The sequence below is a fragment of the Ixodes scapularis genome, unplaced genomic scaffold (assembly GCF_016920785.2).
Source record: "Ixodes scapularis isolate PalLabHiFi unplaced genomic scaffold, ASM1692078v2 PGA_scaffold8__174_contigs__length_109621045, whole genome shotgun sequence".
Classification (NCBI taxonomy): domain Eukaryota; kingdom Metazoa; phylum Arthropoda; class Arachnida; order Ixodida; family Ixodidae; genus Ixodes; species Ixodes scapularis.
Window position 1 is genome coordinate 5,263,457 of NW_024609883.1, and position 18,998 is coordinate 5,282,454.

At 47.5% G+C, this 18,998-nt stretch overlaps 2 protein-coding genes across 3 annotated transcripts; both read left to right on the forward strand.

Annotated features, from left to right (window-relative positions):
• Positions 1-322: 322 nt before the first annotated feature.
• LOC115328291 lies at positions 323-4,728 on the forward strand. Of its 2 annotated transcripts, none has more exons than XM_042286654.1 (2): positions 323-1,012; positions 4,537-4,728. In XM_042286654.1, the coding sequence occupies exons 1-2, from the start codon at positions 377-379 to the stop codon at positions 4,654-4,656; spliced, it is 756 nt and encodes a 251-aa protein (XP_042142588.1). In that variant the 5' UTR covers positions 323-376; the 3' UTR covers positions 4,657-4,728. The 2 variants fall into 2 exon arrangements, with proteins under 2 accessions (XP_042142588.1, XP_040358116.1); XM_040502182.2 differs by lacking the exon at positions 4,537-4,728 and adding an exon at positions 1,013-2,382 and having other exon boundaries at positions 323-697.
• A 10,747-nt stretch (positions 4,729-15,475) lies between these two features.
• On the forward strand, positions 15,476-16,360 carry LOC120842635. The gene has a single exon (XM_040213787.1). It carries the CDS (start codon positions 15,476-15,478, stop codon positions 16,358-16,360), a length of 885 nt encoding a protein of 294 aa, XP_040069721.1.
• Positions 16,361-18,998: the final 2,638 nt, after the last annotated feature.

Sequence of the window (18,998 nt, forward strand, 5' to 3'; positions counted from 1 at the left end):
AATTTCGGCTTCCCATGTTATAACCACCCCTATTCTCCGTATAAACCCATTCTAGAAACTTAACCATGGTTCTCTCTAGCCCATATCCCTTCAATTGGTTCCAGAGTGTTTCCTGATTCACATTGTCATATGCCCCTTTGATGTTTAAAAATGATACCCATAATGGCCTTTTACTTCTCATTGCTATCTCTAGGCACTGAGTGATTATGAATAAATTTTCATCCAGTCGTCTACCTTTCCTGAAACCATTTTGAAGCTCCCCCAGATTATGTTTTCTCTCTGCCCATTCTTCCATTCTTCTTTTTACAGTTTGCATAGCTAGTCTGGGCTCGGTGGCTGTGCCACAACACGGTCCATTAACCCGCTGTCCTACACCATGCAGGTCCTTACCTCGTTCATCACCCTCGTCATGGTTCCAGCCTTTCTGAATGATACCTGGATTATCGCCACGGAAAGTACGCCCCTTCGCCACGCGCACGGCTCGAGAGATTGGCAGTCATCAACAGCAAACGCGCCGCTAAACCTTGTGGCGCTGTCATCTGATCCGTGGATCCCAAGTTCATCGTGGGAAGCACCATCGTCATCGACGTCAACAGATGCGCCAGTCATAAAAGAACAACATCCGGCGACTGCACTCTGTGGGCTCGGTGGCTGTGCCACAACACGGTCCATTAACCCGCTGTCCTACACCATGCAGGTCCTTACCTCGTTCATCACCCTCGTCATGGTTCCAGCCTTCCTGAATGATACCTGGATTATCGCCACGGAAAGTACGCCCCTTCGCCACGCGCACGGCTCGAGAGATTGGCAGTCATCAACAGCAAACGCGCCGCTAAACCTTGTGGCGCTGTCATCTGATCCGTGGATCCCAAGTTCATCGTGGGAAGCACCATCGTCATCGACGTCAACAGATGCGCCAGTCATAATAGAACAACATCCGGCGACTGCACTCTGTGGGCTCGGTGGCTGTGCCACAACACGGTCCATTAACCCGCTGTCCTACACCATGCAGGTTGGTCTGTCATACGTTAGCTCGTCTAAGAAATCGAGCAACTATCTTTTAGTACAGCTGCCGAGCCTGCAGTGTTGCATTGCCGTTGCTAGAGAATGTGCTCAAGTCATCCGCCGCTTACTGATGTTGTCTGGAGATGTAGAGACTAATCCGGGTCCTGTTACCTCAAGTGAAATCCTAAGCGAATTGCAGAAGCTGTTTGCAGGTCAAACTAAACTCATCGAGGAGGTAAAGGGCCTAAAAAGTCAGCTGCAGATAACCGATAGGACCATATCGGACCTAGGCAGGCGGATGACTGACCTGGAGGGTCATTACCAAGGCCTTTCCACGCTACGTGCTGAGGTGGAGGCCACGGTGACCAGGGCCGCCCACGCGGCTCGTCAGGTCTCTGACCTTGAGGCCCGTGTGGACGACACTGAAAATCGATCCCGACGAAAGAATCTAATATTTTATGGTGTGCCCGATCCCTCACCTACAGAGACTTTTGCCCAGTCCGAACAAAGAATCATTCGCCTTTGCTCTGAACTTTTTGATGTAACATTAGACTCGAAAGAAATAGAACGTGCCCACCGCCTCGGGCGTCATTCGGTCGAGCGTCCACGACCAATAATAGTGAACTTCTCCTTTTTCAAAACTAAAGAAGCCATCCTTTCGAATGGCCGTAAACTGAAAGGTACTAACTTCAGCATGGGCCAAGATTTTTCCCGCTCAGTTCGCAACGCACGGAAGCACCTCCTTGCCTTTGCTAGAAGCAAATCTGCTCCCTTTTCTTTGCGCTACAAAACACTGCTCATCGGCGCAAAACGTTACGTTTTCGATGAATCATGCCAATCAGTCAAAGAAATCTCATAGCAATCGCACCGTCAACAGAAAATTACAACACGCCCCCAACGTGCCCCTCGAACTAATCTTTCTTTTTCGGTGATCTTTACTAACATACGCAGCTTTCTTCCGAAGCGCGAACTCGTATCTGGCGTTGTATTATCTTCTGAATGCAATGTACTTGTGCTCACTGAAACTTGGCTAACCAGTGATGTTACTGACTCCGAAGTTTTAGCGTACCTGCCAAATTTCCGTCTCTTTCGTAATGATCGCAAAGGTACTCGCGGGGGAGGTGTTCTCATTGCCGTAAACCATAAATACCATGCACTACTATTAACACTTCATCCGATCTGGAAATACTCTGGCTCATCTGTCATGCCGCTCCTGAAACAGTGCTGTTGGGTGTCTGTTACAGGCCGCCGCATAATAGTCCCGATTTTCCGGGGCAGCTTAACGATATGCTGTGCCACCTCAATGCAAAACATCCCAATGCTCACATACTTCTTTTTGGCGATTTTAATTACCATATGTCGATTGGGCTAACCTGGCGCCTACAACAACGAGCAACGCAGAAACGAGAGAATTTATCGATGTTTGCCTCAATTTTAACCTGTCCCAAATATTAACTGAGCCAACACGTGTCACGCAAGAGACTGCAAGTCTCTTGGACCTAATATTAACCAACCGTCCTGACAGTATGTCGTCAATTACTTACCTACGGGAAATTAGTGACCATAAGGTCATTCACGCTGATTTTATGTTTTCGCCGACGTTGCCCCCTTCTCAAAATAAAACAATTCGCCTCTACAACAAAGGAAATTATGAAGCGATAAATAACCATTTAACCAATTTTTTTACTGACTTTGAGGCTGCTTATCAAAGTCGATCCATCCATGAAAATTGGGTACTACTCAAGAACAAGTTTAACGAATTAATAAATACATTTATTCCTAAAATCAGTTTTTATGTTAGCCGACAGAAGCCATGGTTCACTAAAACCCTTAAGAGGCTGGAAAATAAAAAAAAGCGTCTTTTTCGCTCTGCGAAGTCAAAACCAAACCCATGCGCGTGGGAAAGGTACTACGAGGCCGAAGAAACCTATTTAAACGCGATCATTGAAGCCAAGCGCTCATTTTTCCTTATTGACTTACCAAACATGTTAATCAATAACCCAAGAAAGTTCTGGCAGGTCATAAACCCTCAGCAGACTCCCGGTTTAACTCTTGCCGATGAATCGGGGATAGCGATAGTGAGTGCGCTAACATGTTTAATATCGCGTTCTCATCAGTGTTTACTCAAGAGCCCGACGCACCACTCCCACCCGTAATCGTAACTATTGAATCGGAAATGCACCCCATCTCATTTTCCACTGCCGGTATTTCGTCTATTATTGATAACATCAAGTTGTCATCATCAGCGGGCGTCGACGAAATCACCTCGAAATTTTTGAAGAATTGTAACCATGTATGTTCATCATTTTTCTCACTTATGTTCTCGCAGTCACTTTTCACAGGCGGCATTCCAGATGACTGGAAGGCGGGGAAGGTCGTTCCCGTTTTCAAATCAGGCAACAAGGACTCTCCATTAAATTATCGACCCATTTCCTTAACAAGCGTACCCTGCAAAATCATGGAACACGTCATTTATACCCACGTTATGAACTTCCTGGACTCTAACGAATTCTTTCACTCTTCTCAGCACGGGTTTCGCAGGAACTTCTCCTGCGAAACTCAACTAGCTCTCTTTCTCCACGACTTACATACCTATCTCGACTCTAACTGCCAAACTGACGCTATCTTCCTGGACTTTGCAAAAGCCTTCGACAAAGTACCTCATAGACGCTTGCTACTAAAACTTTCTCGGCTAGGATTAGACCCTGACGTCTTGAAATGGATACAGGAATTTTTGACTAATCGCTCTCAGTCCGTCCTCGTTAATAACCAGTCCTCCAACTGCCTACCAGTATCATCAGGTGTTCCCCAGGGCTCCGTCTTGGGCCCACTGCTATTCCTCATATATATTAACGATTTACCCTTACACGTTACTTGCCAAATCCGTATGTTTGCCGATGACTGCGTTATTTACCAACCAGTTACTTACATTTCTGACCAAATCAATCTACAGGAAAACCTCAACCGCATCCAGGAATGGTGCGACCACTGGCGCATGTCACTTAATCCTAATAAATGCAAACTCATGTCCTTTCATCGCTGAACCAACCCTTTCCTTTTCCCCTATTCAATTGCTAACACTCCCGTCGAACTAGTACAGTCCTATAAATATCTTGGTGTCACCTTAGGTAGCGACCTATCATGGCGCGCACATGTCACTAACATTATCTCATCAGCAAATAAAAGTTTAGGATTTCTAAAACGCCATCTACGTACCGCTCCTCAAAGCATAAAACAGCTAGCATACAAATCACTCGTAAGGTCAAAGCTGGAATACGCATCCCCCATCTGGAGCCCGCACCAAGCCTATCTCAGTTATGCACTCGAACAGGTTCAGAACCGCGCCACCAGATTCATCCACTCATCTTACTCGTACAAAGTTAGTATCTCATCCTTAAAAGCTGAATCGGGCCTTTTAGACCTCTCCTCTCGTCGCCAAACTGCTAGCTTGTCTATTTCACAAGTTTTTCTATTCTCCGCTCCATCACGCGCCCTACATTGTACCCCACGCCCGCATCTCTCTCCGAACAGGTCACCCATTGCAGGTCACCCGTCACCGCACTCGAACTGCCACTTTTTTTCAATTCCTTCTTCCCCCGTACTGCAACAGACTGGAACGGCCTTCCCGGCGAAGTTGCTACGATCACCTGACCATTAAGGTTTGCTGAAGCTGTGTCAACCATCAATCCAACGTAACAACGTATTGTTCAAGTTATTGTTTTTTTATATTCTCCCACCCCTTATGTAATACCCCTCCCGAAGGGGTCTTTAAGGAAATAAAGTGAAGTGAAGTGAAGTATATTTCTGAAGTTACTGTGATTGGTCGGTATGATTTGGCACTGTCTTTTTCTCCCTTGCCCTTATATAATAATCTCATCCTGCTCAATTTCCAGTCACTGGGTACCTCCCTCCCATAAGTATCCGGTCAATCACCTGCCTTAGTTTCAATTTGCTTGTTTTGCCTAGAACTTTTATCAATCTCATTGGTATGCCGTCTGGCCCTGTTTCAGTGCCAGCCAGAACCTTTCCTTCTGTTTTTTTTTCCCATTCCTCTGTGGTCCTTTCCTCTTCTTCACTATGATCCTCCGCGTGTGTTGTGTAGGCGCTACCATTTCTTACGACCTGATTTGATTCTAACTCCGAAAATACTGCTTCGATTGTATGTCTAATGTATTCTCCTGCCTCATCCCCTTCTACCTTTGTCCCTTTCTGTGTTGTTAGTGCCTGCTGGTACCCCTCGGTCATTTTTCCCTGTGCGCTGATATGTTTCCAGAATCTTTTTGCCGCATTCCTATCCTTTTTTCTTATCTCTATCATCCACTGGACCCCTGCTCTCCCAATTTCGGCCTGTATTAATGCTGATGCCTCCCGCTTTCTTTCCTGAAATTCCTCCCATTTTGTTGCTACTTCGGCTAGTGTGGCCCCCTTTTTCTTTGCCCATCTGTGTTCTTTAGATGCCGCTTGGTGTCTCGATATTGCTGCCTTAACCTCTTTATCCCACCAGCCTTTTAGGCTTGCGTTTTAGTTTTCTTCCTCCTTGTTTGATTCAATATTTCTCTAACTCTCTTTTGAAAACACTTAGTCTTCATACGTCTATTCTCTTTCCGGTTACTTGGATACAATGTTCTCGATCCGCTTAGATGCCTCCTGTAATTGTTTAACATTTAAGTTATTCCTACCCTCTTGTTTTGGATTTTGCATTTCTGGTTTTATTGTGCCAAATCTGATCTTGATTCTCTTATGGTCGCTCCCCAGACCTTAGACCTACATACCTCCTAGTCTGTTGTATATCTTACGTGACATTAAACAGTAGTCAATAGTCGAGTTCGAGTTCTTTCTTTCCGATGCTATTTTTCCATTACATTTCACCTGAGCGTTAACCAATGCCAGATCAAGACCTTTGCGGAACGCCTCTAACATCCTCCCTGTTGTATCTGTATGTCCATCAAAGTCTTCCAAATATGCATTCACGTCCCCCAAGATAATTAGGGGTATTTCCATGCTAGTGCCAATTTCCCTAACGTCTCGTGATATAGATGTCAAGTGTTCTGCATTTTCCTCCCCTGTATCACTCCATGTTTTTAGATACACAAAACCCAGGATTCTGTCTAAACCCCCAATATTGCCTTTGACCCAGATGTGTTCCCTGCAGCCCTCTCGTTCCCTTTCCCATTCCTGAACCTTAACTAACACCCCTGATCCCCCTCCCTTGCGTTCCCCATTGGCCCGGTTGCATCCCATTCATTGGTATCCCGGTGTGTATGGTGTTTCTTCCATATGCCTGAGATGTGTTTCTGCTAATCCATACATTGCAAAGTTGTCGCTTTCTAATCGCTCTTCAATCTCCTCCCACTTTATTCTGTTCCTGCCCTCCTGCATGTTTGTGAAAGTTGTTTCTTTTCCTAGTCCTGCAAGGCTTCCTCTCACCCTCGCAAATCCTCCCCCCTGTATCTCCATTTTGGCCCTCATTTACACCGGCGCCCTCAGGGCTCCGGAGCTCCGCAAGAAATGTATGATGTACTTCCAATCCTATCGCCTACCGTGCTCCCAGTGGTTCCACTGTAGTGGATGCCCATTGTAAAAGGGTCCGAGCGAGCCTCGTACACCACCCTGTTTACTTCCATTACTCCATACTCAAATCGTCGGCTCAACCCCCTTATCACCCGGTTAGCTTCCACCACCAACTTCTCTATCTGCAAAAACTCCCCAGACCTCTGGAACGGTGCATATTTGCACATGCACAGTCTGAGAGACCTCCCTTAGCTTACGAAACCCCAACTCTATGTGCCTTTCTAGGTTCTGGCTCAGTCCCTTTAACACATCATTTAGTCATGCGTGTACAAACACTTGATTCTCTTCTTCCCTGTTTTTCCACAACTCCACCTTCGCTTTGGCCATAGTGTCTACCATGCACTTTCCTGACTGAGCCATACGGTTACCGTCCCATCCCCTTTCACCCTGTCCGGCAGCCCCTCCTTAACCCTTGTTATGTTTGAGTCTTCTACCACCAGCCCCCTCTTAACCCCCGACTGCCTGTCTTCACCCCCTCCAGGTTTCTGTGCTTTATCTGCCTCAACTTCTGCTGCCTTTCTCAAGCTCTGTTGTACTGCAGTACTACACAGCTGTGCAGGCTCCTTTCCTACACAGTCATCCACCTCGTCACTTTTTACCTGGCCCCCTTTGTCTGCCACCCCCACCGCCGTCTTCTCTGCCACATCACCCTTTTTCTTATTAACTAATCCTCTCAGTTGCTGCACCATCTCCTCACACTTCTTCTTATGCTCCTCCAACTCCGCCTTCCACTCTTCCCCCTGTCTAAGCTCCTCTGCCTGTCGCTCAAGCTTGGCTCTCTGTTCCCCTTTTCGTCTCAGCTCTCCCGCCACGCTCTCTACCTTACTTTCCCATTCCCTGGTCAGCTCCTCCACATCCGCTTCGGCCCTCATAATCAAATCTCCGACCTGCGCCTCAAGCTGAACCCGCTTCTCGCGCTCTACTCGTATCTCCCGCTTCAGCCCCTGAACCGTAGGCGCCCATTTCCCTCCTGTTCTCCTAAAACCATATTCTACCTTCTCGCAACTCCGGCATGGGAAGCTGCTCCCCTCGGCTTCTGCTACAGTTTTGAACTCCGTCTTCATCATGCAGCACCAACGGCCACACTGCTCACATTCTACATCGGGTCCTCCTTTTACTTTAGGCTGCGCACCCTTCTTTCATCACATATTCACCATTGCCCACCGACACACAGCGCGACCCCACGACAAATGTCCCACCAAAACCAAGAAAGCCTGGGTGCGTCTCTGCCCATACAACCAACTAGCCCGCCAAACGCTTCAAACGTGCAGGTGGTTCGGTCTCGTGACCCTACCTAAAAAGCCTGCTTTAACCCAACTATCCTATCGCTACTTTAAAAACTGCTTTCTGCTACCTCATAAAACCTCCAGAGTTAGAGCAAAAATTCTTTACAGCAGGGTGCTAAACCTGGAGGATCAATCCCAATGGGGTGTGCCCCTTGCCTTTAGCGCGGAACACCACCAATGAAGCAGATCCAACCATCAACCCTATCCTATCGCTACTTTAAAAAGTGTTTTCTACTACCCCATAAACACACTCGCAACTAAACTAAATATACCAAATATTGCTTAGCTTCGCAGGAGGTCTGGAAAACACGTCCTCTTTGTCAGCTGACGAGCAGCTGACTGGTGAGACATATTGAGGCTTATTTCTGAACACAGAAAAGGAAGGTAGTGAGCTATGGTGATAGCACACTCATTCGTGTTTTTTTTTTCATTTTCATGTCTTGTCATGAAGTGGAGCCAAAGGTTTTTTTTTTTCACATTGCTCGGCTGCCCGAGACTGCAAATATTTGTACAAAACATGGGAGTGCACAGCAGTATACTTCCTTCATACTTTTCGATGTCGAATTTACAAATTTTCAAATGGTTCATTTAAGTGTACCTAAAATATCATGTAGGTACACTTAAAGCTTTCATAAAACAATTTTTTATATCCTTATTAGTATTTGATGTGTACAGCCATAATGGACCTCCTTTCGTAATGCATATTCCAAAGCTGAAATTACTTCTCTTAAAGGGGCGCTGGGGAGCTTCATAAGACGGCCTATTTATGGCCGTAACACATTCTATGTGCTCTAAGCATCCCAAATATTTAAGTTTAAATCATGTGCAGCGTGGTTCACTAATAAAGATGTGATAAAAGATAGTGAATCTCAGACATACATATGGCGCCACTGAACCCGGCTGAATGTAGGTGAGGAACGAACGTGACTCTTCAGACAATCAAAAGCGATAGCTTCACGTCCGGACAAGTAGCCGACCAGTCCTGCTCGTCTGCGCGAAAAGCCCTCGCTTGCAATTGACTGGCATGTGTCTTTCGCCGCTCCACCCTATTCGCCTTGATTCGGTTCAACCACATTCGCTATCTTTGATCACGTTTTTTAATAGTGAAATAAGCCACACATGATTGTAGGTTAGGACTTGTGGGATGCTTAGAGCACATAGGTTGAGTTAGAAAAATAAGTAGGCCATCCTGGAATACTAGAGAGTGCCCCTTTAATTTATTTCATTTTTTTATATATATCTACAGTTCAGCATTTCAATGAAACGAAGCAGGAACATGATTGCAGACGAAAGTGGAGAGTCTATTTGTGTTGCCTGTATTTCTCCACTTTTTGTGCATGACCAGGTCACCTCAGAAGACACTAGGTCGGCCGGGTCACATCAGAAGACGCCAAGACACTAGAACACGTGAAGACACTAGAACACGTCAAGACACCAGAACACGCCAAGATCCGTGTCTGAATTTCCGCTCTTATGTAAACGTCAAAAACACACCAGACCCGGGCTGGTGGATTTTTCAATAGGGCCTTCACATCAGAAAGTACACCAACGTCCAAAAGTCACGGCCATTCACATCACGGAGTTCAACCGGACAACAAACTCATCCCCATCACGTCACCGGAATCTCTGAACTCACGAAATCGCTCACCGTCACTTCACAAATCCGTCAAGTTCACAAAGTCGCTCACCGTCACATCACGAATCCGACAGAGTTCATGAAGCATTCCCCATCCTATCACCGCCAACTCTGAATTCACAAAGTCACTCACCGTCACATCACGAGCTCATCGAGTTCAGCAAGTCGTTCCCCTCACGTCCGTGAACTGATCCCGTTCATGAAGTCGTTCGACTTCATAGCCCCTCACCGAGTCACAGCTCCTCTCCGAGTCACAGCCCCTCACCGAGTCACAGCCATTCACCGAGTCACCGAGGTCACGGTAAGCGGCGTCGGCTCCTGCAGCCGCGGCCACCGCTATTGCCTCCGGCTCTCAGCCATCCTCGTAGTTCTTTTGCAGCGGCGCTGACGACGGCTCCAGATGTGTGTGTCAGTGTGTGTGTCAGCGTGCGTGCGTGCGTGCGTGCGTGCGTGCGTGCGTGCGTGCGTGCGTGCGGGTGGGTGGGTGGGTGGGGGTGGGGGTGTTTGGGCTGGGCTGGGCGACGCACCCTGCTCGTGTCCTTTTGTTTGTTTAGCTTGTTCCCTCTTGCTTTAAGTTTGGTTGTCCCGTTTCTTTTATTTCGTTTTGTTTCGCGCTTTCTTTATCGTGCGCGCAACCTGTGGAGAGAGAGCGCCTTCTCGACTTCGCCTGGTTGTCCGCGTTATGATTGTGGAGGCCCCCCCCCGCCACCTCAAAATCTTCTGACCTGTGTTTTTTTTTCCTTCTGTTTTGCACGTCTTTTTCTACGAAAAAAAAGAAGGCGCTTATATTTTTACCAACAACCGCTCGCCGAGGGCGCAAAAAGGACAGACAGACACGGACCTGCATGCACAATTTTTGTGAAACATCTTGCAAACATTAATACGGGTCTATATTATATGAACGCGACGTTTAAGCGAATGACGTTTTAGCGAATAGGCTGTTTGTAGTAGCGGCAAGCTGGGCTTCCAAACAGACGGCGCCACGCGGTCTGTTCGGAACGATAGCAAGGGGTGCTTTGCTATTGTTTGGGGAAAATTAATATGATCTCAAGTTCGAGCGTCTATCGCCAAAGGTTCGGGAAGCTCGAAAACAAGACGCCGGCGGCCTCCATTTTATCTATTCGCTCAAATGAACGCCGCCATTCACTAAAGTGTCATTCGATGAAATGTCGTGGGCGAGGTTTTGCTCGCTAAAGCGTCGTTCGATCAGTACAAAATTTCTCTGCGTGTTTTATCTTAATAATTATGATCGCATGCCAAGCGTGAGCTCCATGAAAACCAGCCTATCGTTGCCTGCCTTACTTTACGTCGTAAAATAGCGCGTTAATGTCGCTTTCATAAGAGATACCATAATAGCGCAAGACTTCACAACCGACTGCTGAATCACCCGTCTAATATTTTGTCACGCATTCATCATATATATATATAAAGTAAACATTCCAAAACAAGAGTCATTCATTCCCAAAATTTCAGTGGACTGGAACCACCTTCCCGCATCTATTGCCACAATTGCCACTTACCATAGGTTTAAAACTGCCGTCAATATTCTATACAGCTCAGACTGAGCTCCAAAGTGTACACCTGCCTTATATTTTTGTTCTGTTTTCTTCTAACTCCCACCCACCTCTGTAATGCTAATGGCGCTGAGGGTATTTCAATTAAACAAATAAAAAAAAGTAAGTGCCTCCCCTGAAAAACTTTTTTAAAGAGGCGCCCTGCAGCTTGCCGGAACAATGAAATCTGCGTTTTATTCGAGCGCGTTGGTCACAGTACACCTCATCATTAATTAAACCACGCATTCGATCATTCACCTCAAAGCAATATGTTTACTTATGAGCGTGTTCGTGTCGCTGAACCTACTTTGAGCGAAATGCTGTCGAGATAAGTAACGATGGCGGTCGACTACACTTTTTCGGCTTTGAACCGAGGCGAGGCGCGCGACTCAAGCGGCCCTCGCGCTCGTTGTTTTATGCCGGGCTTTGGCTGCGCATAGACTCGTATTATAAGTAGTGTACTGTGTTTTCAGAGTTCATTTTTGAATAGAATCGGAGCGTGTTTTTCGGAGTTTATTTTGTAGCGTTAGCTACACTGGCCAAGTTTGAGCAGTTTCGCGTGGCTCTTGGAGAGCCATGCTCCGCGTGCGCGAGGAGCAGCGACGTTCCACGTCCCCGATGCACGCGCCGCGCGCATGCACCCACTCGAGATCATGGCTCGCGCTGTCTGGTTGTTCTGTGGGACAGCTTGGTTGCTTGATACAGAACAACACGGCGCACAGCTGGCCAAATCAACGACGGCATAGCCGTATATTGGGAGAGTTGGGCCATTGGGTGGTGCAAGGGCCACCGCCAGTGCCAATTATTCGCCAAGCGGTTGTAGCGCGAACTCTAAGTGAGCCATTTGCAATAATCAGCAAACCGTTACGTCACAACATTGAAATTGACATTGAAGGCTTGTAAGTGAAGCGTTCAGTCATTGTGCTTTTTGACTTGGCCGCGAACGGTTGTGTCGTCTGCGGAGTGCCACCGTCAGCGCGATAGAAGTTTCTTTTCTTCTTGTTTTCTTTTTCGCTGGAAGGGGACTCAAGACTCCGTAGGCACCCGGCCACTCTTGACGCCGACTTTCTCGGTGGGAGCACCAGGCTGCGTCCCGGGCTCGGGCCCTCTGGCGCGATGTCCCAGATGGGTGAACCGGTCCGAGGACTACCACCTGCGTCAACGAAACGACAACTAAGTGCGGACAGCGCCGGCGAGACCGCCAGCACAACATCGACACCAAGCAACGCCGTGGACGACACCGTGCTTGACGGTCAGGAGAACGGCGAATTCACCATGGTGACCAACAGAAAGAAAAAGAGAACCCGTCACGAAGGATCGCAACAAAGCAAAGGTACCGTGAAACTTGCCACTACATCACGCACCGTCTTGTTCGCGCCAATAGACCTGAGTACGAACCTGAGAAAGATCAACCGGCAGCTCCTCTCAGACGAACTGCAAGCGCTGGCCCCAGGACAGTTCAGCGAAGTTCGAGTAAACACACGTAAAAACATCATAGCCGCAGATGCAAGGTCGGAGGCGGGGGTACTGGAGCTTCTCATTCTGAGCAAAATAGGCGGTGTGCCGGTCCGTGCTTTCCTGCCTCGCGCGAACTACGCACGCGCAGGCGTAATTACAGACGTCGATACCACAACCACTGAAGACAGGCTGACGACGCTAATTGACAGCGGAGCGCGCGTCCTTCAAGTGAGGCGCTTGGGCACCACTCGGGCAATTAAAATTGTTTTTGAGGGCGACACATTGTCTGCCCACGTCAAGATCGGCTTAATACGCCACAGCGTTAAGCCTTTCGTGCCACGCCCCCTGCAGTGCCGACGGTCTTTTTGCATGGGACACATAGCGGCAGTCTGTCCTAATGATGCCATTTGCCCCAAATGCTCACAACAGCACGGCGAGGATAGCTGCGCCTCTCTACAGAAATGCGTGAACTTCCACTAAGCGCACGCTGCAACCTCGCCGGATTGCCGAAGGCTCAAAACGGAAAGGGAAACCTGCCGGGTCAAGGCTCGGTAGTTCATCACGTTCCTGGAAGCAGCAAGGGTGGTAAAAGATCAACGAAAGAACAAGTCACAGCGACCAACAGTCAATGAAACTGGGAACAGGCATTGTGCTGCCCAGAGGTCCGACCACGACGAGGGAAACAGATCCTGAGGTACAAGACAGCCTCCGACCTTCAGGAATAGGAAAGACCGCAATTCCAGAAAACGATGGCAGGGACCCCACCGCCATGAACACGGGCACCTACACCTACTGCAAGGCTGCCCAGGGCTCCTCTCCAGACCCGGCTAAGGGCACCGGAAACCCGAGCTGCTCGTCTGAGGTGGGGGCCTGGTCGAACAGGACAAAGACGGCGGCCGCGGGGTCCAGTATGCAGTCGACAAAGGGAAAGGTCATCAACCTTTTTTTCCCAACGCTGCATAGGCTTCTCGAGCTGCTGCCACCATCAGGGTTCCGCACTACACTGAGGAGTCTCCTCTCCTTGGAGAAAAGTCTGGGGACTCTCTTCTAGTGGAGAGCAAACAGAAGCAAACTCTCCACCCGATGACAGAACGACCCTCCGGACCCACTAAGCAGACACGAACGGCTCTCACCGTCCTTCAGTGGAACGCCAGGGGCCTCATCACCAAACACAGTGAGGTCAGACTGTTTGTACAACGTCACCCAAGCCCGGTGTTGGCATTGATGGAGTCTGGGCTGCCTGGTAAGAGAACCCTACCCGGATACATTGGACGAACCACCCAATGCATTCGAAGTTTTCCGTACGATAGCGCGGCATTGTATATACGCAAAGGAATACCGCATGAAGAAATTGACACCAGCCAGTTGTGCTCACTGTCAGCAGAGTTTGTGGGACTGTGGGTGAGCATAGGGAACCGGAGAATTGCATTAGTACTTGGGTACGTTTGTCCAGACGGCACAGTCCTGCCGAGCGAGGAAATGCTGAAGTGGTGCCACGAAAGAACCGAGGAGGTGCTCATATGCGGCGATTTCAATGGCCACAACGTGGTTTGGGGCAGGTTGCGCACAGACAGGAAGGGGGGACGCCCCAATGACAGTGATCAAGAAGCTAGGGCTTGCCGTGGCAAATGATGGGCAGCCAACTTTCTTCAGGCCACCAAACTCGTACAGCGCATTTGATGTCACGGCGCACTCCCCATCCCTGGAGATAAAGTGGGAACTGGCTCCGGACACCCGAGGAAGTGGTCACTTTCCCATCGGCATTACGGTGAGAGGCTGTCAGATCACTAAAAAAGTGCGGAAGTCCTCTGTGAACTTGGACGTGCTCCGCACAGCGCTAGACCCGAGCCAAGGCGACATACGAAGCGCCATCATAGCAGCCATTAAGAAGGCCACAAAAACAACAAACATCTCGGAATGGCTTCCAGAGCCAGACCTGATGTATTTGAACCTAGCGGCGGCGAGAACCCGTGCACAGCGAAGGTTCCGGAAGACTGGCTCGGCCCACGACAAGTTTGACTTCAACAAGATATCAGCCAAGTTGAGACGGCATGCAAAATCCCTCGTAAGGAGCCGTTGGGCCTTTGCAAGAACGCGGACGCCCGCACTTCCATGACCAAGCTGTGGAAAATTCGGGGGGTCATGACGGGAAAAGGCAGGTCAAGACACTCGCTTCAGACCTTAGCACTGTCAAGCAATAAGTCGGCAGAGGAGATAGGAGAACTTGTGCGCAGGATGCGCACCCGTAGCAGCCCCAGAACGACCCAGAGAACCCAACATGACACCTGGGCCAATTGATTTCCCTTTCACGGTCCAAGAGCTCCAAAGCGCCCTGAAGAAATGCCGGAAAAAAAGCGCTGTCGGCCCGGATGGGATACCATACCAGGCCTTAACAAACCTGACGCACGAGGCACAGCAGACCATGGTAAACTGGTTCAATAAGATATGGGAAACAGGAGACGTTCCTGAAGGCTGGAAATCGGCAGACATCATCCCATTGTTAAAGACAGGCAAACCGCCTGGCAGGGCGGAGTCCTACCGACCAGTGGCACTGACGTCGTGCGTAAGCAAGCTTTTCTAGCGCCTCTTGGAGGCACGGCTCTCTTGGTACCTGGAGAAGCACGAAGGAATTCCAAAGTGCATGACGAGGTTTAGGAAAGGGCTAACAGCTCAAGATAGCATCTTGAATCCAACTAGCGATCTCGAAGACAACAAATACAGACGGAGGAATACCGTGGTCGTCTTTCTCGACGTGGAGCGGGCATACCGACGGCGTCCCCCTCTCTACCATCCTCGGAAGGCTCACCGAGATCGGACTCACTGGAAAGATTCAAGCCTCCCTAAGAAATTTCTTAACTGGGCGAAGAATCCAGATACGGGACAGTGGCATCGTATCTACCCCAAGGATCATGCACCGCGGGCTTCCCCAGGGAAGCGTGCTAAGTCCTACACTTTTCAACATAGTGATGGCCAAGCTCCCACAGTCCATCCCCAGATCCGCACTCCCGGTACAGATGTCAATATACGCAGATGACATCTGCTTGTGGGTATCAGGAATATACAAGAGACAAATTTACCACTGCATTCAAGAAGCCATCAATGCGACGGAGGGTTTCCTGGTGGAATCTGGGCTCGCCCTTTCACAGGAGAAAGCAGCCTGTATGGCAATACGTGGAAATGAACGGCGTTTCCCTCAAGCCGACGTAACATTGGCAGGGTCAAAGATCAAACAGGTACACAAACAACGTTTCCTAGGCATTATACACACCAGGCAACTAAAATGGGCTCAGGCCGTGAAAGCTGTAATGGATGTCTGCAGACCGGCCGCAAATGCAATCAGCTGCATGACAGGGACCTCTTGGGGATGCTCTGAACGGACATTGGCGGCCGCCCACAGAGCCTTGGTAGCATCACGAGCCTTATACAGACTTCCGTACATGACGCCGTCACAAGCGGACAGGGACAAGCTGGAGTGGGTACAGAAATGCGGACTACGCACAGCAATGGGCGTCCCTCAAGCCGCAGGAAATGAGGCAGTTTTAAGAGAGATGGGCGTAGACCCTTTTTTGAGACAAGCAGCAGTGAGACAGCTGCAACAACTAACAAGACTGTCAACTTCCACCGCAAGTAGATGGCTGCTCACACGACTACAAGACCAGAAGGAGTCCAGATGGAGGACGGTGATAGGCGAGTTCCTAGATGTGGCATCCCCTTTGCCAGCGGTAGCAAACGACGCAAGAGTGGCCCCCTGGGAAGTGGCAGAGATTCCATGTGAGATCAAAATTGAACACCTGATTTTCAAGAAAGCTAAACCACCGCTGCTGGCCAAGTCAGCGGTGGAATACCACTAGAAAGGATGCACGGTGGGAAACTGCACATCTACACATACGGGTCTGTAAACAGGGCGAGAACATCAAGCACGGCGGCTTTTTACATTCCCGAAACAGGCGCAGAGTGGAGCGGAAAACTCGAGGTGTCAACGCCGTCCACGACAGCAGAACTGGTGGCCATTGAGAAGGCCCTAAACGCAGCAGCGGAGCTGCGACCGCAGCAGATCGCCATCCTCTCGGACTCCATGTGCGCCTTACAAAGATTGGTCAATCCGTCCGTTGGCGACCCACTGACCACGGCTATAAGGAACACGGTTGGCGAACTGGAAAAGCAAGTCACAACGGTGTACCTTCAATGGATACCAGGACATGTTGGAGTCAAGGGAAACGAGAAGGCAGACAGCCTGGCAACGGAAGCTCACAAAAAGACTGCCAGCATCACCATACCGGCGGACACACGGAATGTGATCCAAGACGTGCATAATAATAATAATAATAATAATAATAATAGTAATAATAATGTGTTTTATTCCCTTTACAAATACATACAAATAATGCTGGCCTACAAAAGCAGTATTCTGCTTGTGCGTAGGACCAGACAATCCAGCGAAATACATATTAATACATCATGATAAAAAAGAAAAATCGAACGAGTGCAATGTGGCCATTGATACCAACATTAATACAAAACAAAGCCGCGATTCGGCACAAAACAAAATGAACACAACTATCGAAATCATCAAGAGGCAAGTATACAGTGATGGGAGTAAAGCAGTGTTTATGGAGGTAATGAGAGGCACCAGTTTTTTATTTTTTTTTTTAGTACTTTTATCGAATTTATTTTCATTAAAGGCTCAGTGAGCTCATTAAATAAGGTGGGAATAAAGTGAGCTCTGCATCTTTTTCCGTATCGCGTGTAAATTCTGGGGATTATAAACCTTTCTTTGCGCCTTAGGTCCCTAGGCTTGTCCACTGGAACCTTGAACGTTGCATCGTAGAAATAATTTATAAACGTAACGTATCTATGAAAATTTTTAAAGAATAAAATTTGGAGCTTCTTTGCTTTATCTTCCATATCTAATGTTCCGTATGTAGTTCCGTATGTGATGTTTTTAACCATATGTTTTAAAATTCTGTTTATTGCATTTGTCTTGTATGGAGAACAGTGACCATATAAAGGGATTCCATATTGTAGAATTGATTCAGCTAACGACCTGTACACCAGTAGTCTTATCTTTACGCTGCACAAGCTTCTTATTCTGTACAGATATGCTGAAACGGCACGTAATCTTTTAGTCACAAATTCCACATGTTGATTCCATGATAAATGTTCGTCGACGTATAATCCTAGATATTTTACAGAATTATCGTTTGGCAAAGGTTTACAAGTACAATTATTACACGGTGTCGAATGAAGTAAAATTCTAGGTGACATATCAATACGTTTATGAGAATTTCGGAAACACAGTAACTTAGTTTTGGCAAAATTAACGGAAATGGCATTTGAGTTAAACCAACCTATTAGTTCATTTATATCTCTTTGGAAGACTAAAACAGCATCATCATAGTTTTCATAAGGTAAAACTAGCACCGTATCGTCAGCATACTGAAATAGCTTAGATCGTAGAGGTAGAATACCCAAATCATTTATGTAAACGTTAAATAAAATTGGTCCCAGAGTGCTACCTTGTGGTACACCACCTTCGACTTTAACTTTACTACTTATATTATTCATAATTTTAACCATTTGTTGTCTGTCGTTAAAGTAATTCTGAAAAAAGTTATAAAACTGTCCCCTGAAGCCCAATCTGTAAAGCTTTTCAAGTAACAGAGCATGATCAATGGTATCAAAAGCCTTCGATAGATCTATAAAAAGTGCCAGGGCAATCTTGTTATTGTCTAGTGCTTGATTAACACTGTCAGAAAAATCTTCTTAAAGTGTAATAGTACTTTTTTGTTGTCGAAAACCATATTGCGTACTAGAAAATAAATTAAATTTATCACAAAAATTGGTCATTGTTAGTTGTACCCACTTCTCGATTATATGAGCTAATGCTGGCAGAATGGAAATGGGCCTGTAGCTCTCCAATTCCTGTTTTTTACCCTTTTTATACAGTGGACGTATAATAGATATCTTCAAGCCCTTAGGAATTCTTCCGGTATGAAAGGTGTCATTAATTATTTTCATTAAAACGTGTTTTAATTTATTAAAATTATACCGAATATCTCGTACTCTAATATTATCAAATCCCGGTGTTTTAGTTATTGGCATAGCATTTATAATCCTCAGAAGTTCGCTCTCCGTCATCTGAGGTAAGTACGCCGAACTAGAGCATCTGACCTGTGAAGTGACGGGATTGGGACCATTCAGTGAAATGTTATTTTTTATGCTTCTTACGGAGTCAACAAAACACTTATTAAATGATTCCGATAACGTTAAATAAGAATAAGAAAAGAAATAAGAATAAGAATAAGAAAAGAAATAAGAAAAGGCATGTACAAAGCAAGAGACCGGAACCGGCCTTACCAAGAGGAACACTGGTTGGGTTCACACGAGCAGCGTCGACCCTCGTCCGTCACTTTCGAACAAACGCGGCGTACACCAACGAGTTTCTGCACAGAATTATGAGAATACCGGACCCTAGGTGCCCCAGTTGCA

What these genes read in the sequence shown, in the direction of transcription:
- LOC115328291 (XM_040502182.2), top strand. Translation starts at nt 377, where the DNA reads ATGCAGGTCCTTACCTCGTTCATCACCCTCGTCATGGTTCCAGCCTTT. An exon ending in CGCTGTCCTACACCATGCAG is followed by an intron (nt 698 to 1,012) that starts GTCCTTACCTCG and finishes TACACCATGCAG; the next exon opens with GTTGGTCTGTCATACGTTAG.
- LOC120842635 (XM_040213787.1), top strand. Translation starts at nt 15,476, where the DNA reads ATGGCCAAGCTCCCACAGTCCATCCCCAGATCCGCACTCCCGGTACAG.